Source organism: Polyergus mexicanus, unplaced genomic scaffold (genome assembly GCF_030449975.1).
Source record: "Polyergus mexicanus isolate NDT 795.1 unplaced genomic scaffold, iyPolMexi1.0 SCAF_22, whole genome shotgun sequence".
In the NCBI taxonomy this organism is placed as follows: Eukaryota; Metazoa; Arthropoda; class Insecta; order Hymenoptera; family Formicidae; genus Polyergus; species Polyergus mexicanus.
The window spans coordinates 3,313,714-3,333,382 of NW_027223342.1; the positions used below are offsets into that span (position 1 = coordinate 3,313,714).

General features: G+C 30.4%; 2 protein-coding genes across 3 annotated transcripts; one reads left to right on the forward strand and one right to left on the reverse strand.

The window, feature by feature from the left end:
* Nucleotides 1–351: 351 nt before the first annotated feature.
* LOC138942280 (thioredoxin-2) lies at nucleotides 352–10,731 on the forward strand. The gene is made up of 4 exons (XM_070312414.1): nucleotides 352–519; nucleotides 9,950–10,066; nucleotides 10,141–10,254; nucleotides 10,365–10,731. The coding sequence occupies exons 1-4, from the start codon at nucleotides 481–483 to the stop codon at nucleotides 10,425–10,427; spliced, it is 333 nt and encodes a 110-aa protein (XP_070168515.1). The 5' UTR covers nucleotides 352–480; the 3' UTR covers nucleotides 10,428–10,731.
* Rpi1 (RNA polymerase I subunit RpI1) lies at nucleotides 10,614–17,965 on the reverse strand. 2 transcript variants are annotated; one of them, XM_070312412.1, is made up of 6 exons: nucleotides 17,881–17,965; nucleotides 17,240–17,443; nucleotides 12,123–16,465; nucleotides 11,365–11,520; nucleotides 10,953–11,256; nucleotides 10,614–10,849 (listed from the first exon to the last, which is right to left on the reverse strand). In XM_070312412.1, the coding sequence occupies exons 2-6, from the start codon at nucleotides 17,415–17,417 to the stop codon at nucleotides 10,746–10,748; spliced, it is 5,085 nt and encodes a 1,694-aa protein (XP_070168513.1). In that variant the 5' UTR covers nucleotides 17,418–17,443; nucleotides 17,881–17,965; the 3' UTR covers nucleotides 10,614–10,745. The 2 variants fall into 2 exon arrangements, with proteins under 2 accessions (XP_070168513.1, XP_070168514.1); XM_070312413.1 differs by having other exon boundaries at nucleotides 17,853–17,955.
* Between the last annotated feature and the right edge of the window lie 1,704 nt (nucleotides 17,966–19,669).

Here is a 19,669-nt window from a genome sequence, read left to right on the forward strand (position 1 = left end):
TTTAGAATCGGTGATCGTGTGCAAAATAAATGCAGACTGGAATAAGTAAGGCAATACGTAACTCTACACGGCCCTGAAAAACGTCGAGAAAAGTGGACGTTCAAGATGGTTGCAATGATGTATTACCGGTCGCGATAAATCTACCATCTCACCACCAATTCTCTCTCTCCTATGATTCTTAAAGCGGGGAACACACACTTTTGCATAAGCGCATAATCATAAGCATAAGGAAATTGATTGGTCAATTTCGTTATGCATAAGAAAATGGACCAATCAATTTTCTTATGCTTGTGGTTATGCGTTTATGTAAAAGTGTGTGCTGCCCGCTTTACTCATTGGGTTATACTATGTCTATGGTGTATGATTACATCATGGCCAAACGCAATCAGTCCAAATCATTCGCTGCTGAGTTATCGTAGTATATGGTTGTTATTGAGATAGTTCTTAGCACTTTCTGAAAATTTGGTACCATATTTCGAAATGGGTCTTGAAGGAGAAGTCGTCCACATTCAGAATTACGTAAGTAGTAATAGAATAATTAATAGAAAGTATGCCCGCATGAATCATTGGGTGCGTGCATAGTTGGAACGGCTTATACGAATGTATGCAGTAAGATAACCTTGAATGCGAAAAGAGCTGTACACACGCGCAAGTTCAACTTATTGCAATGTTGCCAGACATCAAAGGCACAAAACAATTGTATTGTAAATTACATATATTGATTTTTCCTTTTTGTAGAAGGCAAAATTTTTTATATATTTCTGAATTGAATTAATAATTCTAAATTGTATGTAAGAATATATATATATAATAGTAATAGAAAAAAAGCATATGACACAATGCTTCCTTGTTGCGTGCTATGAGAAACGTGGAATGGTACGAATAAGGCTACAGTCTGGCAACACTGCGCGTTCCAGTGTATCCGATAATGTATTATATTATTTTTTTTTTTGTAAGATCTTTATTTTGATTCGATCCTGGGTCCTGTCCTTGAGGATAATCGATTGCGCTATACATATTGAAATAATCTTTCATTGCCAATATAATCCAAACAATTCTTGCGGAATGGCTCCATGAATATATGCTATTCATGTAGATTGTAGATGAATGATTCACTGAACATTACGTCAATCTTAAACAATTTTAATTATATCATTGTTCCATTGTCTTGATAAATCCGAGAACGATGTGCCGGTTATGCTTTTTCACCGATATGATAATTGAACGCAATCACCGTCAAGATTAATATCTTATATATATATACATATATATATATATATATATATATATATATATAATTATTATATTTAAAAAAAACACATTTAATATATGGTGATTGTGAATAACAAATATATTTGTTGAAAGTTATATTTATTTAATTAAAGATTCCCCTATTGATGTCATACTGTATTATAACGTCAAAAGAAAAGAAGAGAAGAGAAGAAATCATATAAATTTTTTTCACGAAGTACATCAAAATAATCAATAAATTCTTTTAAATGTTAACCATTCATGTTCGATAATATACGTTAGTATAAAATACGTTTTCAGAAAAAAATTTTTCTGTTAAAAAAGCGTATTTTACTAACATATATTACACAGTAAAAAAAAATGCTGGAACGGGACTAGCTGTTTTTATAGGTTTTTGGACGCTGAATACGAATCCGGTTTTGAAATTGCTCTATCACGTCAGAATTTTGAGAAATTTGCAATTAAAATTGCAAAAAGAGCTATTTTCGCGAACTTTGTCATTTTATAACTACAATATGTGATGTGCTGGAGAAGTTTTATTGCAATCAAAATAAAGTATGTTATTAGGACTTTCAACCCTCAAAAGGAATTTTTGGTCGGTTATAGTTAATAAGATATCCATGGTTAAATATGAGATGTATTGCATAAGTTAGCTGTGACTTAGGTTATTGACGATTTACCAAATAGCTTCAATTATGTTTAATTAAACTTAAGAGTTTTTTAGATCGTTGAATACGAATCCAATGTCAAAATTGTCAAATTCAAAATGGTGGACTCAATATGGCGGGTGTCAAAACTTAAAGAATATTAAAGCGGGGAGCACACACTTTTGTATAAACGCATAATCATAAGCATAAGAAATTTGATTGGTCAATTTCCTTATGCATAAGGAAATGGACCAATCCAATTTCTTATGCTTATGATTATGCGCTTATGCAAAAGTGTGAGCTCCCCGCTTTAGATTGCAATCTAAACATTTGATTCCACCATTTTGAATTTGACAATTTTGACATTAGATTCGTATTCAGCAACCTAAAAAACTCTTAAGCCTGTATCAGATTACGCATTGAAAATTGAGGATTGAAGATTAAAGATTGGAATTTGACTAATCAGAACAAAAGGAACTAAAATTTCTTTGTCCTGATTGGTCAAATTTCAATCTTGAATCTTGAATCTCAATCTTCAATGCGTAGTCTGATACGGGCTTTAAGCCTATCACACACAAATTGGCATAGCTGCATATGCATAGCATAAGATTATCTGGATCAATGAGCATGCTATGTAAATCAATATGGCGATTTTATTTCGATGCTCATTGGTCCAGACGGTCTTTATGCTATCATATGCAGCTATGGCAATTTGTGTGTGATAAACGGGAAGGAATTTGATTGGTCAATTTTCTTATGCATAAGGAAATGGACTAATCAATTTCCTTATGTTTATAATTATGTGCTTATGCAAAAGTTTGTGCTCCGGCCCTTAAGTTTAAATAATAATTTAAAGCTATTTGGTAAATCGTCAATGACCTAAGTCACAGCTAACTTCTGCAATACATATATTTAACCATGAATATCTTATAAACCATAACCGATACCAGAACTTTTTTGGGAGAAAGTCCTAAAGCCCGTATCAGATTGCGCATTGAAGATTGAGATTGAAGATTGAAGATTGAAATTTGACCGATCAGGATAAAGAAATTTTAGTCCTTCTATTCTGATTAATCAAATTCCAATCTTTAATCTTCAATCTTCAATTTTCAATGCGTAGTCTGATACGGGTTTAACAACATACTTTATTTTGATTGTAACAAAATTCCTCCACCACGTCATAATATGACAAAGTTCATGAAAATAGCCTTTTTTGCAACTTTAATTACAAATTTCTCAAAATTCTGACGTGATAGAGCAATTTCAAAACCGGATTCGTGTTCAGCGTCCAAAAATCTATAAGAAACAACTAGTCCCGTTCCGATGTTCGAAAAAAATCATTTTTTGTTTTCGGTGTTATCGAACTTGAATGGTTAACATTTAAAAGAACTTATTAATTATTTTGATGTACTTCGCAAGAAAAAATCGTATGATTTTTTCTCTTCTCTTCTTCTCTTCTGACGTCATAATTCAGTATGAGGTTCATGTCACGCATCAAATTATTCATTTAATTGATTCATTCATTTAATTCCCTTATTGATAAGGGAGTCTTTAATTAAATGAATAAAACTTTCAACAAATAAGCATAATAAAAGCATTATTAAATGTATATATAATGGATTTGCAAGTATCCTATCTTTTCAATGAAAATGGACTATGATGACAACCAAGATTTACAGCTATTTATTTATTCATGAATCAAAAAGAGAGGTTTCAATGTACATATTTTATTTTATTTTATTTTATTATCAAACATGACATTTAAAAAAATCTTATTTATTTTAATATATTTTAATAACACAAGAAAAACTCATAATTTCTCATTTCTGACATCATAATTCAATATGGCTACAGTGAGGACACAAGATCTTTAAGGATCGACAGGAGTGACGGGCAAACTCAAAATTGACATTGGAGACCACGGTGAAAATGTGAAACTCAGGTTTCAGGATTACCAACGTTGAGGAATGAATTCTCAGTCTCGATGTATAGGTGTATGTCTGTATACGTACACACACGATTGCATTGCTCGCGCGGACGCACCATGGAGAGGAAAGATAGAAAATGATCAACGATCACGCTATCCTTGTTTCTCTAGCGTATCGCTTTACGGCCGAGATATGGCCTGAAAATGCTTTCTGGCCTCTCGTAGCAGAAAGCAGTAATGCAACAAGATTAACGGGCGCCGATTTTCGAGAATTTTTTACTTGCATATATACATATGTGCATATATATGTTTAAATTATAGTTAAAATTGTACGTGTAATTAAATATTGTATAATGGTCAATAATAATAATAGGATAATACGTAACAAAGAGAACAAATATACAATATGTAAGACATGGGTGCCTGTTAGCCTTGGTGATTTGTTGCTTTATTACTATCAATTCGTGTATCACATCAGCAGGATAGGGATAAGTACGATTAGCAATCTTTATTTGATATTATTTTTTAACAATCGTAATTGCAGTTTCGTAGATTAAAATTATATTATCTTTTTTCATTTGTACCAAGAATATAATAGCTATAAGATAATAATAGCTTTTCATAGCTATTATTGGTTTATTACAAAATACACACGTATTAATAATATATTACATAAGATAAATTTTTTATAATGTACAATATACAGGGTATCCGATAAAGACTGTGCCAACGCTTGTGAGCAGGTAGAGTACAGTAAACTGAACAGAAAAGTCCTGTAACATTTTTTTCTATAACGCTTAATAAAGAAGTTATTATTGAATAAAATCTGCCAATCAGCTCCGACCTTTAGCTGCACGCCTGGCAGTGTGCGTGAGCGCTCCGTCGCTACGGCGACGCACACTACCAGGCGGGTGGCTCACCGATGTGCGTCCGGCTAATAGTCGGCGCTGATTGACCAAAATTTATTCAATATCTCCTTTATTAAGCGTTACAGAAAAAAATGTTACAGAACTTTTCTGTTCAGTTTACTATACTCTACCCGCTCACAAGCGTTGGCACAATCTTTACGGGACACCCTGTATATGTATGTTACAACATGGCCACATATTTTCAAAATTTTGACAATTGTTTTAAAATATAATTCTCACACAAAATATAATGTATATAACAAAAAGTATTATAAAAAATATATGTGCAGATGTCTGTGGAATCGAACTTGAGTCTACTGCATGATAGATTGAACATCTTACACTTTGCCATTACGTATTACTTATATACATATACGCTTTCATGCTAGTAGTACTTATTATATTATTATGTATTTATGCAATATTGGTGTGAACAATTGAAGAAAAATAATATAATTGTTAATCTATGAAACTGCAATTATACAACTGTTAAAAATAATATCAAACAAGGATTGACAATTGTACTACTTCATCTCTATCCTTCTCTGATATAATACACGAAGTATCGATAGTAATAAAGCAACAAATCATTAATTGTAAGTCTAACAGGAACCCGTGTTTTACATATTATATATTTGTTCATTCTGTTATCTATTATATCCTACTATTATTATTGATCATCATACAAAATATTTAATTGCACGTACAATTTTAACTACAATTTAAACATATATATGTACATATGTATATATGCAAGTATAAAATTCTCAAAGAATGGGCGCCCGTTAATCTTGTTGCATTACTGCTTTTTGCCACGAGAGACCAGAAAGCATTTTCAGACCGTATTTCGGTTGTAAAACGATATGCTAGAGGAACAAGGATAGCATGCGATTGTCGCTCCTTGTTTGACATTATCTCCCAACCGCATCCATGTGCTCAACTTATCGGTGTTTGCCTTCACGGACGCTACACATACGCGATGAAAGACAGACAAAGATGACGCAATCATATTTCCTTGTCGCGCGGCCAGTGTGCCACCACGGAATATTCCCCATATTCTGCATTTCTTATTGTTAGCTGCACTTTAAACATAGATGTAGTGAAATTCGTAGTCTTCGTCCTACATCTCGAAAAATTAATATTTTTTCATGAAACTTGTTCTGACGTATTCTTTATATTGTTATAATTAGTCGTACAGAGCCGGATTTTGCAATTTAGCTTTCAAAAATTTATAATAAATACAATATGAATTTGGGAGTAACTATACACCTGATCTGCGAGTAGCTGTTTGTGTTTGTTTAGTATTAGAATTTTTATTTTGATCATTTTTCCAAAAAAAAAAAAACACTCTGTACGTCTATGAAGACGATGCTGCTGGATACGAATATCATCATTAGAATCCGATTTTCTCTTTATTTTGGCTGTAGACTACGAATTCGTAATTTACGGCTTCTCGCGAAAGGTCTACTGTCTCTCCTGTCGACCCTTACATTGGACATATTATACAATTTATTTTGTTCGTGTTTTGCTATTTCTCGGAATCTATATAGTAATAAATGTATTAAAGATTGTTAAACTTGTGGAATTTGCGAAGCTAGAAAAATTTGGAAGTCACAGGAAAAATAAAAACAATAATAATTCTAAACAAACATAGAGATGATATCTTCAATAATGCAATTCACAAAACTATATTGTACTATAAAGAGAAATATGAAATATATGTACTTGCAAACATTTATATAATTGTAAATTGTAAAATCAATAATATATGCGTTATAATCTAAATTTATAACATTTTTATATCAGATAATCGACAATAGTTAATGACCCGTAGCGTTCTCTAATTTGCCACGAGACTTTCCCCTTTTCCTATTAGATAATCACAAAAAATTATCCATTATTGTAAATCTTTAATATATTACAAAATTATGACAGGAGTTTTAAGTTTTTATATTTTTTTTATACATTTTTAAAACTATCGAGAATTTATAACGGGAATACTTTAAGTTAATTAATATTGCACCGAAAAATTACGTTTTATTCGTTATACACTATATATATAACCCAAATTGTATCATACTTTCGTATTGTACAAAACGGAAACTTTAATACTTCATAACTTTTGAACGGATCGTGATTGCCACTTTTTTCAAGGTCAGGATCGCTCAGAACGATGACCTTGACAACATATATCAAGGTCAAGGTCATACATGAAGTTACCCTCTTTCTGTATAATTACCCATCGCTTCGCATCCAAAGCATCCAGCGAAATTGAAAAAATAATTTCTCTTTCCTATATATTAGGTTTCATTGAGATTTTACTTTTAAGTAAAAACTTTTGAAAAAATAATTTACTGAAATTTTGTATACTACATTATTTTGGTATCTACTTTAAGTACGCAAAAAGGCTGCCGTGAACTTGAAGTGTACCCATATTAAGTTAGCCCCCCCCACCAACGCCAAATTAAATCAAATACATAAAATAATTTAGTGCTAATTAGTTGCCGTAGTCCGAATTTTGTTGCTCAAACCGTTTAGCAGGAATTTACATTCAAAGTGGGGGGTGCTAGCTTGACATTAAGCCAGCCCCCCCCCCATAGTGAAAAAAATATATATAAAGCTCGAATCAAAAAATAAAATACACTAGAATTTGTTGCTATTTTGTTGCTCTAAAATAACATAAAAATATTTTTAAAAAAGTATATTATTTAATTAATACCACTATATACTCAGTCTCGCCGCGCCGTACCATTCACTTGCGCGAAGTAAAAGTAAATAAAAAAATGTATTGCTCGCATGTATTTGGTACTAAAATAATCTGTGGACAATATACTGTCGAAATATATGAGAAACTGAATTTGTTGCTCGTCTTAAAGTATTAAAAATCGATACTTTGTCGCCGCGGACCCTATACGACGCGCTCTTATATTATATAAATTAACTAAAAGAATTTGTTGCTCGCATGTTTTTGGTATTAAAATATTTCGATAGTATATTGTCCACAGATTATTTTAATACCAAAAACATACGAGCAACAAATTCTTTTAGTTAATTTATATATTAGGAAAGCGCGTCATATAGGGTCCGCGGCGACAAAGTATCGATTTTTAATACTTTAAGACGAGCAACAAATTCAGTTTCTTATATATTTCGATAGTATATTGTCCACAGATTATTTTAATACCAAAAACATGCGAGCAACAAATTCTTTTAGTTAATTTATATATTAGGAAAGCGCGTCATATAGGGTTCGCGGCGACAAAGTATCGATTTTTAATACTTTAAGACGAGCAACAAATTCAGTTTCTTATATATTTCGATAGTATATTGTCCACAGATTATTTTAATACCAAAAACATACGAGCAACAAATTCTTTTAGTTAATTTATATATTAGGAAAGCGCGTCATATAGGGTCCGCGGCGACAAAGTATCGATTTATAATACTTTAAGACGAGCAACAAATTCAATTTCTTATATATTTCGATAGTATATTGTCCACAGATTATTTTAATACCAAAAACATACGAGCAACAAATTCTTTTAGTTAATTTATATATTAGGAAAGCGCGTCATATAGGGTTCGCGGCGACAAAGTATCGATTTTTAATACTTTAAGACGAGCAACAAATTCAGTTTCTTATATATTTCGATAGTATATTGTCCACAGATTATTTTAATACCAAAAACATACGAGCAACAAATTCTTTTAGTTAATTTATATATTAGGAAAGCGCGTCATATAGGGTCCGCGGCGACAAAGTATCGATTTATAATACTTTAAGACGAGCAACAAATTCAATTTCTTATATATTTCGATAGTATATTGTCCACAGATTATTTTAATACCAAAAACATACGAGCAACAAATTCTTTTAGTTAATTTATATATTAGGAAAGCGCGTCATATAGGGTCCGCGGCGACAAAGTATCGATTTTTAATACTTTAAGACGAGCAACAAATTCAGTTTCTTATATATTTCGATAGTACATCGTCCACAAATTATTTTAGTACCAAATACATGCGAGCAATACATTTTTTTATTTACTTTTACTTCGCGCAAGTGAATGGTACGGCGCGGCGAGACTGAGTATATAGTGGTATTAATTAAATAATATACTTTTTTAAAAATATTTTTATGTTATTTTAGAGCAACAAAATAGCAACAAATTCTAGTGTATTTTATTTTTTGATTCGAGCTTTATATATATTTTTTTCATTATGGGGGGGGGCTGGCTTAATGTCAAGCTAGCACCCCCCACTTTGAATGTAAATTCCTGCTAAACGGTTTGAGCAACAAAATTCGGACTACGGCAACTAATTAGCACTAAATTATTTTATGTATTTGATTTAATTTGGCGTTGGTGGGGGGGCTAACTTAATATGGGTTTGAAGTGTCCTATTAAAAACAATATCCAGAATATTATAATAAAATAATTTGTGTAATAAGTGGAAAATATAATAAAATAGAATATTAATAATATTTAATAAACTGAATAAAATTTAGTATAAGTGCTAATAAAATTTCAAAAGTAATTTTGCAGTAATCAGCAGTTGTATCACAGTAATTATTTTTTACTAAGTGTATATTTTAGGTTTTAGGTTGATTGCTGTGATATAAATAAATTCAAATATAGAAATAAGACAACTATATAGAAATAAATCAACTTTTAATACTATATGAAGAATTGAAAAAGATATATATAAAAGAAAAAAATTTAAGAATATCAAAATAAGACTTAAATAAAAAATTAAAAAAACAGCAATGTGCTTGCGAATTCTAATGAGATATTCACCATATATTTTGATGAAATTGCATAATTGAGTTTTTTTACTATTAATTGATAACTCGAAAATAGATAACAGAAAATAAAGTTTAAAAAAATGTGTTTCAAATTATGAGAAAAAAATAATATAAGCTGAAGATAAAAATATTTATATTATTTTTTTATTTGTGTATATTACTGATATCATTCTGACTTAAAATCAAATTGTTATAGATATTGTACTACTTGGATTATATCTTATCTGTAATAGTTATCGTATTTTTCTCCTTTTTTCTTTTTACTTCATTTATACATATCTAACATTAAGAATGTTAACATATCTAATATAATGTATATTCTTCCAATAATTTATATAATTTTCATGTTTTAATTAATATATATTTGATGAAAAAAAAATAGACATAATTGTTATTTTCTCATTTTTTGTAGGATGATTTGAAGAGTAAACTTAAAGAAGCAGGTAATAGTTTGGTAGTTATTGACTTTTTTGCCGTATGGTGTGGACCATGCAAAATGATTGGACCACTAATTGAAGAATTGTCAAAGGTTTTATCACATTTAATTTTTATTCAATAGTTTTCTAAAATTTTTTTAATTAATGTAAATCTTTTTTTATACAGGAAATACAGGATGTTATTTTTCTCAAAGTTGATGTGGATGAATGTGAAGATATTGCTGCTGAATATGAAATAACCAGTATGCCTACATTTATTTTTATAAAAGAAGGCAAAGTGGTATGTATTACACTCAAAATGATTCAAACATTTAAACTTCTTATACATTAATATTGAAGAGAGAACAAACAGTTGTTAATAATTAAATTAAATATCTGCTTTCTTTTCAGTTGGAAACCTTCTCTGGTGCAAATTTTGATAGATTGAAAAATACTATTCAAAAACACAAGTGAATAATATACTATGATTGTTCAAATATATTTTCTTTTTTAACAAAAATAATATATGGATAATAAATTCGCAAATATATATGAATTATAGCTCTATTTTAGACATAATATTGAACAGCTATTTATGTATGTGACAAATGCATATATACAAAAAGCGTAGATTTTGCATTGTGCAAATTGAGAAAAATAGAAAACGCTGATTTTTTTCATAAAATAGAAACATTTTATTATATCTATCAATTTTGTTTTGTGAAAAAATGTAATAAACTTCTAAATATATAAAATATAATTATGTGTCAATAGAGAATGTATTGTTTATTTTTACATATATAATGATGGTAATACGGAGAAAGCTCCAGTACCAGATTTGCATGGTTGTCCTAACATCAGTCTACTTGACGGTGATAATATGTCATCCTTTTTTCCTATAAATAAAAATTAAAATAATATATACATAAACATATTTTTTTGTATAGCCTATACATTATAAAATATATTGATCTTACATCTAATTATAAAATCTATTACCTTGCAATGTCGCACTTTTCAAAAAAGCTAGCGAACTTTCAAAACTTATTTGCTGTAATGGTGAAGCAGAATTTTCCATTCCTTTCCGACTAAGTGGTTGAAATGTCCCATCAAATGTCATGTAATCGGCAATTAAGGCTAGATGCCTAAAATCTACAGTAATACCATACATCTTGAAGACGTCCCTAATTTCTCTCACAATAACTTTATTCGCAGCTTCTATTCCATATGTTTGAGAAATATTATGAATGTCATTGGAGTATAACCTATTTAAATTAAGTATGTTATCATACTTGAACATTTCCTGTAATAAAAGAAACAACATATATATGTGTGTATGTGTATAAAGATGAGATAGAAGAGTACGATTTCTATTTACAGATTGTTCATGATAAGCAGCACATTTACTTACTACTATATTTAAACCATCTGTTTTGAGAATTGTTTCATTTTCACTATTTTGGAAAATAAAAGCTTTCTTGATATATGGTGTTTCCCATAAAACAGTTTTGTCTGCAGCATTTCTAATTATTGTTGGCAAATCTAATTTGATCATTTTAAGTGGTAACTGAAAAGAATTAATATATATATATATATGACTTGTTTATGTAGAGCTCCTATATTATTACAATTTTATATTATTTATAAATGATAGGTGTTATTATATGGAATTTCAGAAACAGGATGTATCATAATTCGCGCCCATAAATTACAAAGTGCTATTTCTGAACAAAAAAGTTGACAAGTCCAAAATTATTTTTTTGTGATATTTAATCAAAGAGGAATTATAAAATAAATGTCATTTTTTATCAGCATCATTCTTTAGGCAGATTAAATAATATATTTAACTAATATTCTAATATTATATTATTATAAAATTAATATTATAAATTTTTTCTTGCAGTGTGTATCAAATGAAATTGTTCTTTTTTTTCGCATACCATGATTCGTATTCTAGATAATCATGAAATGTATCAAAAACTCTGGTTCATATTTATAAATAACTGTATATCTCTTAATCAATTTAATTGATTATAAGATTATGTGATTCACGGATTAATTATATAATTCGTATTATCTTCAGCAGATTAAACTATTTTTATAAATATTGCTTTACAAAGATACAAAGTATAAAGATTGTAACAACAAATTTTTGCTACAAGCACTTACCCAAAATGTGAATTTGCACCATGATAATTTACTTTCATCATAATCATAATCGATAGCATACTCATACATATCTATGATGCATTTTTTTCTGTAAGAATATGTGTCATTTTTCTTGTTATTTAATCTCTCTCTATAATCATCATTCTCTTCATTATCTTCCTTGCTTTCTGAGTTTTTATTTGCATTATTATTATTATTTGCTTCTTCCTCCTTATCATTTATAACATCTTCCACTTCTTCTTCTTCTTCTTCTTCTGAATCTTCATATTCTTGATTTTCTTGATGACGCGATAATGATTTACTCATTGTCGCATCAGCATCCTCTGCAACTTCTTCTTCATCAGATGATTCATGCATCTCTCCTAAATCCATCTTTATTCTTCTTTCAGTTTCATTTTCCGGCATTGTGCCGTCGGGATCAAGTTCATCTATTACTGCATCCTCGTCGCTTGCCCGTCTTTTTTCTCCTTCGAAATGTAATAAAACTTTGCTTGCTTTGGCGAGTTTTTGGATTTCTTTAAATATATTCATAAAAAAAATTTTCTCAGTGCGCTTAATTGCATCCTGTGGGCGAATAGAAAACTCCCCTTTATAAGATTTATAAGGAAGATATTCGATCGTTATAGTGTGCACTAATTTTCTATGCGAATCCTCTTCCATTCTCCTACTTATCGTGATATCCTTCAATATATCACGCAGGACACATTTTGTTAATTTTAATCTTAGCTTTTTTGCTTGCTTTTCAAGATTTTGCAGATTGTTTTGAAAGGGTATTTCCATACTTGGAGTTTTTATATTTTTCGTTGCCAACATTAAGATTTCACGTAATCTAGGAATACCTAGAGTCACATTCATGTCACCACGTCCAGCAAAATGAAATGTATTCAAGGTCATTTGAGTGGATGGTTCGCCTATAGATTGCGCTGCTAACAAACCAACCGGTTCACCAGGTGGACAAATGGTTTTTATAACTTTAATGGATAACAAATCTCTTAAATTAGATTTTTTAATCTTCGAACAACGAGAAAGATATTCGTCTATTAAGCCTTCTATTCGTTCTGGTAATACACCAAATTCAACATCTTGCCTGTATTTTGATGATACTGGATCAGGACATTTAACACATTGTGTACGAAATGTCTCTTTCACTTCTTCCGTCGCTCTTATCCATTTTCGTATAAGCGATAATGCGGCTTTACTCCTTCCACTATGGCTATCGATGCTTCTTCTTTTCAAACTATTATTTTGATTCTCAATAGAGAATTTAGTAAATTCGTTAATTCTTTTCTTTTGTAAAGAAGAGCCATTTTTATTTTCCCATTTTTTGATCTTTTTCATCATTTTTATAATCTCTTTATTATCCGTTTTTAGATATTCCAATAATTTTGAGTCTATAATAGCATTTTTATTGTCAACCAGAAATTCGATTTGTTCTTTTCTTAAGAATCGCGAACCCGGTATATCAAGGCCATCCTCTCCGTAATAAAATTGAATTAAACTACCATCATAGTCTCTTACTGTCGCATCGTAACCAACAACCAATCCTTCTAGATGTTTCACAAGACATCTTTGTAAGTAACCAGATCTACTAGTTTTTACCGCAGTATCAACAAGACCTTCGCGTCCTGCCATGCAATGGAAAAAACATTCCTGAGATTTAATACCAGTCATAAATCTATTTTCGATGAAACCACCGGCTCTAGGTGTCGGATCATATGCTGGGAAACTTAATAAACTTTTCCCACTGATCATTAATGGCGGCCTTTTACCTTCCAATTCGCTTTGGCCAAGTAAACACGATATTTGCATAGTATTAACCATGGATCCTTTTGCACCAGATTGTACCATAAGCTGTAAGTTATTATTTGGAAATTTTTTGAAGAGTCCTATCTGCAGACACGTTTTGTTAATATCATTAGTATAAACATCTAACACGCTCTTGTACTTATGATCGACTTGTGCGCGAAATTTCGGATTATCCCAATAAGATTCTTCTATCTTGTTTTTAAGTTCATCAATAAATATATTATCAGGTATTTTTACAACAGATTTTTGTATATCTTCTCCAACTTTTCGGCAATTAGAAATTATTTCTTTACGTTTTTTGTCGATTCTATGATTTATCAGAATGTCGTCAACGCCTAGAGTAAATCCATTGTACTGTAGAAACGTTTGGAACAATTTGGCAAATGCACTTAACATTTTACTCGCGTACGTTTCCCCATATAACTCATAAATACAATGAATAAGACCGTAAGAAGTCGCACCACAGTGCATTTTATCAAGTACTCCGCATAATAATTCTCCGTGCCGAATTATAACTTCAGCTTCCGACATAGTCATTGGATTTTTAAATTCTGTTCCACATTTCCAATGTCGTGGTGATTCTACTTGCCATTCTTTTACATTAATTTTTGTATTAGAGATTAGATTAATTCGTGCCTTGTGCGAAGGAATAATATTAATTATAATGGTTGAAATAATTTGTTTACCCGACCATAGAGATTTTGGTTTGATAATAGTTGGTGGTGAGAGGATTATATCTCCTTGTATCATCGAGAGTGCGGCGTAAATTAATTGCGTATAATGAGTTCGTGAGAAAAATCGACCCCTAGTCGTTAATTGTACCCCGGATATCATGTAATCTTGTATAAGACCACTTAACGGAGTTCCGTCTTTTGGTACAAGATATTGATTACTTACATTAGCTATATTATAACTTTCACTTCTAGCTAGTTCGTTTTGTGGAAAATGAGCGTTAAGTTCATCTCCATCGTAATCTGCATTATATGCCTTACAGTTTGCATAATGAAGATGCAATGTTTTTTCTCCTTTAAGAACACGTGCCTTATGAGCCATTATACTCGGTTTATGTAACGTCGGTTGCCTATTTAATAACAATACATCGCCGTTTTGAAGATGTCGATGTACTATTTTAATGCCACTGAAGGATTCGTTGGTTCTGTCGCTTGTGGTTAAAAGACGTTTTGCAATAGCTTCTCTTTGCATAGAATCGTTACTATTTATGGCTTGTATTGATCCATTTTCATTTTCTATTATAACCGCCCCAGGATGAACATCAGGTCCGTTTAAAACTAATCGTCGCAATTCAACGACGTTATATGGTGTCACAGCTGTAGGATATGTTAATTTTCGAGCAAAAGCCTCGGGAATGCCGATTTCATCGATATTCAAGTCAGGACCTGGAGTGATGACCGAACGTGCGGCAAAATTCACTCTTTTACCCATCATGTGCATTCTAATGATACCTTCTTTTTTCTCGAGAATTTGTTTCAAGCCTAGACCATTGATAGATTCTGGAGTCCTATTTATGTCACGATCCATCAGATGATCAACATTGCTTTGCAACATTTGCCAGGCATTGTGTAATTTTTCGACCGCTGTATGCCCTCTGATTTGTTCAAAAACAAGTCGACCCTCCTGAGGTAAGTGATCAGTACCTCCATCTTGAATCGTTTGTATAATATTTCTTAAGACCAAACAATCCTGTATAATGCTTTTATAAATATGAGTTTGAGGATGTTCGATCATTTGGCCATTAATAAAATTTACTGGTCGCACAATGGGTGGTAGCACAGGTACTACTTCGAAAAAGAATATATCAGTTGGATATTCAATATCTACTAATTCTAAGCAGGGTATAATTATCTGAAGAAAATTCCTTTCATTATTCCATAATCGTCGCATGTATTCCTTAGACTGATCTGGCATAATCATCACTGTATCCAATTTATGAATTACTTCATGCGACAATATTTCCTTAGGGGCTCCTTTATTGCTTATCATTATTTTATTTTGCAATGTCGTAATTTTCGGTAGAACATTGTTACAATTAATGCATATTCCAACTTTGTTCCTGACATATTGTTTAAGTATATATTCAACATAGGTATGCCACTGTGTATTAACATTCTTTATGTTGCTTTTATACTCATGATTCTCAGTCATAGGCTGACCGAATCTGGTTTTATTGAAAAAGTTTTGCATGTAAATTTCGATTACATCACAAATATACTCCGTTTGTTCTTCTGTTTTTTGAACATTCGATTTTACATAATTTATTTCTTGATCTAAAGTTTCAAGATCAGCAAGTTGTCCTTGATAAAGCAAGTTTAATCTTGCAGACAATAATGTCTTCATATATGATGGTATTTGAAAAGTAAAACAACTGAAGCAAGACAATTTGAACAATGTGGATAATCCTTTGTGAAATAATGGATTGACAACAGATACTGGCAATTCTATGTGTCCAAAGTGACCTGGACACTTGGAGCTATTATATCCACATGTGCTACATAGTTCAAAATTATTTTTTGTTGTGCCTATAATAAATTGAATATATTATATAAATTATATAGCAAAATATAATACATACATAGCTTTTTTTATATTTTATGTATCTGAGTTATTATCTTGACATATATGTCTATATATATTTAATTTAATGATATTAAAACTATACATGCATCTAATGGAGACAAATCTTTGAAAAAATATGATAAATTATCATATCATTATTAAGAGAAATTATATCACTGTCCTAATTTTCAAAATAACAATTTCAATTCGTAATTCTAATTTTCAAAATCATATATTTTAAGAATCCTGTAATTATCTTGAAGTATAACAATTAAGACAGAATATATATTATATATATGAATTTTTCTTGCAAAATACATAAAAAATAATTTTCTATCACTATTTGTGTGTTGGATAATTTATATATATAAATCAGTACAATATAAATAAAATTCAATATAATTACAGTGAAAAAAAGAAAACAGAAATCTTAACCATAAAATTACATTATGATTACACATACATTGAAATTAATATTTAAATAAATATTAAGATCAACTAACAAAAAATATACGATCTTGCTATTCTCTTGGAAGTTTAAGTTCATTTTTATTTAAAATCTAAAGTGTAGTTCTTGAAAAACTGGGCAAATCATAATTAGAATTGTTACAAAATGTTGCTATGAAAAAATCAAGAAATAGAAAAATATTATATAAACAAAAATATTTAATAGAATTATATAAAATATTTTATATCATTTTTTTTATAACAAAATATATTAGAATGAAACAGTTTACCTAAGGATGGATCATATAGTCCACCCTTTAGTGGATGTCCAAGAATGTTAAAAGATAGAGGTGTCCTGATTTTTGTTACACTTAAATTCCTTATATCGTTTGCTGTGAACACTGAGAATAATAAATGCTGGGAGTCTTGATGTTTTGGTGTTAGACGTTGCTTATAATATTTCCTCATTATTTTAATATTTGGCTTTCATAAATCTGCAACAATAATATTGAATAATAATAAATCTTTGATAAAAAAGTAAAAATAAGAAAAGTAAAATTGTCGCGTTCTAAAGTATAAATCAAAACATTTAATAAAAAACATTTTTGTAACTTACAATTAGAGAATATCACTCTATATTTTGATTCGATATAAAAGAATCCAACAAAAAAATAATGGTAGCTTTTATTATTGATTGTAGAATTTATTTTATATTTAATTTTATGCGTAAAATAAAAGACACTAAAGTGTGAGTAAAAGTGTGTGTAAATGCGAAAAGCCTAACCTAATCTATATAATCTAAGAAGTTATTGCACATAGATTTTAAACCAAAGATTAAAAAATATAAATAAAATAATAATGATATAGTTTGTTAATTGTATGAATTGCATATTTAAAACTTACTTTTACATGATATTTAACGTTTGCTCACCTAATTTGTTAACCGAGGGCCACTTTAACTAAATTCACAAAGTATGCTTTTAGAGCTGCGTTCCGAAAGCACGCTTAAGGGGATTCTAAAATGACGGCTGACTCTGACGGGTTAGCGCCCTCATCTAAGCGTAACTAAAATTATTGATAATACCGACCGAAATTATCGATAATATCAATAATTTTAGTTCCGCTGTTACCGATACTATTTCTGCTTGTTTTATGCATATTTGAAAGAGAATTGTGTTCAATATGATGAAATCGGACAACATCGTGTATTTCTACTCCTCTATTGCCTCGCACGCATATTTAAGCGTATCTAAGCGTATAGATAACAGATGTTCGATATATTTGCAGTAGACTACGGAAAATATGTTTTTACAAGAAAATAATTGGTTTTTTTTTGCTAATATATCATAAAAAGTTTAATTATACAAGTGGAGCGATTGCGAATATCATAATAGAGCAAGCGAGGTGCAATTATTCTACCAAAAAATCAATAAGAAACGTTGATTAAACTGTTTGAGATATAGTTGTAAACAATAGAGCTGTTATATTATGTTTGAATATTCTCGCCGTTGGCTATTGAGCTATATAGTTTCGATAGACGGCCGATAAGTGGCGACGGCGTCGCTTGGGAAATGATTAATTTGTTAATTTTTAATAAAAAATGCAATAAATCATGAAAATAATGATGGAGCAATATGGAGCAATTAACGAGCAATTGTTTCATGCTGGATATAGTTGCAAAAAATTATTGGAAATATGTTTTTGAATGAAAATGATAAATTTTACATTTTTTGTAAATATTTCAAAAACTATTAATTTTAAAAGGGGAGAAATTGTGGATTCTGACGGAGCAATTAAGGAGCAATCGCTTGAGCTATTAATTATTGAAAAATATAAACTTCCAGCACCAACTTATTTCCGCTATTTTACCGGGACGCTTTTTCTAGGTATCTAGGCCGTAGAGCAGCGCCGTGCATCCATTTTTAGGAATCGGAAACACTCACTTACATCTAATTTTCGGTACTGTCGGTCAAATCTCCATATGGTTCATGTCCGTGCTACATCCATTTTTCGATATTATCGGTCATTTGGTTCATATCCGTGCTATATCCACTTTCTGATCTTTTCGATAGTGATAGTACACTGATTGCGTGACAAAGAGAGATGTTGGCGCCGCATTTGTCTCTCTTTCATCGCGTATATGTGTAGTATCCGTGAAAGCACACACCGATATATTGAGCACACGGATGCGATCGTTGAAAGATAAATCTAGATAAGGAGCGAGAATCGCATGCTGTCCTTGTTCTTCTAACGTATCGCTTTACGATCGAGATACAACCTGAAAATGCTTTCTGGCCTCTCGTGGCAGAAAGCAGTAATGCAACAAGACTAACGGGCGCCTATTTTTTGAGAATTTTATACTTGTATATAAACATATATATATTTAAATTATAGTTAAAATTATACGTGCAATTAAATATTGTATGTTGATTAATAATAATAGTAGAATAATAGGTAACAGAGTGAACAAATACACAAGATGTAAGACAAAGGTGCCTGTTAGACTTGCTAACTTGTTGCTTCGTTACTAATAATATCGATGATACTTCGTGTATCATATCAACGGGATAAAGAAATAGCACGATTGTCAATCCTTGTTTGGCATTATTTTGTTAATGCAATTTACAAAAAAAGACAAATAAAAAAGTTATTTATTTATTAATTATAATATGATAGTGAATAATAAATATAGCATTAAAAATATATTGATATTAATATAT

What these genes read in the sequence shown, in the direction of transcription:
- LOC138942280 (XM_070312414.1), top strand. Translation starts at nt 481, where the DNA reads ATGGGTCTTGAAGGAGAAGTCGTCCACATTCAGAATTAC. An exon ending in TCGTCCACATTCAGAATTAC is followed by an intron (nt 520 to 9,949) that starts GTAAGTAGTAAT and finishes CATTTTTTGTAG; the next exon opens with GATGATTTGAAGAGTAAACT. An exon ending in TTATAAAAGAAGGCAAAGTG is followed by an intron (nt 10,255 to 10,364) that starts GTATGTATTACA and finishes CTTTCTTTTCAG; the next exon opens with TTGGAAACCTTCTCTGGTGC.
- Rpi1 (XM_070312412.1), bottom strand. Translation starts at nt 17,417, where the DNA reads ATGAGGAAATATTATAAGCAACGTCTAACACCAAAACATCAAGACTCC. An exon ending in GGTGCAAATTCACATTTTGG is followed by an intron (nt 11,521 to 12,122) that starts GTAAGTGCTTGT and finishes AATTCTTTTCAG; the next exon opens with TTACCACTTAAAATGATCAA. An exon ending in GAAAAGTGCGACATTGCAAG is followed by an intron (nt 10,850 to 10,952) that starts GTAATAGATTTT and finishes TTTTATTTATAG; the next exon opens with GAAAAAAGGATGACATATTA.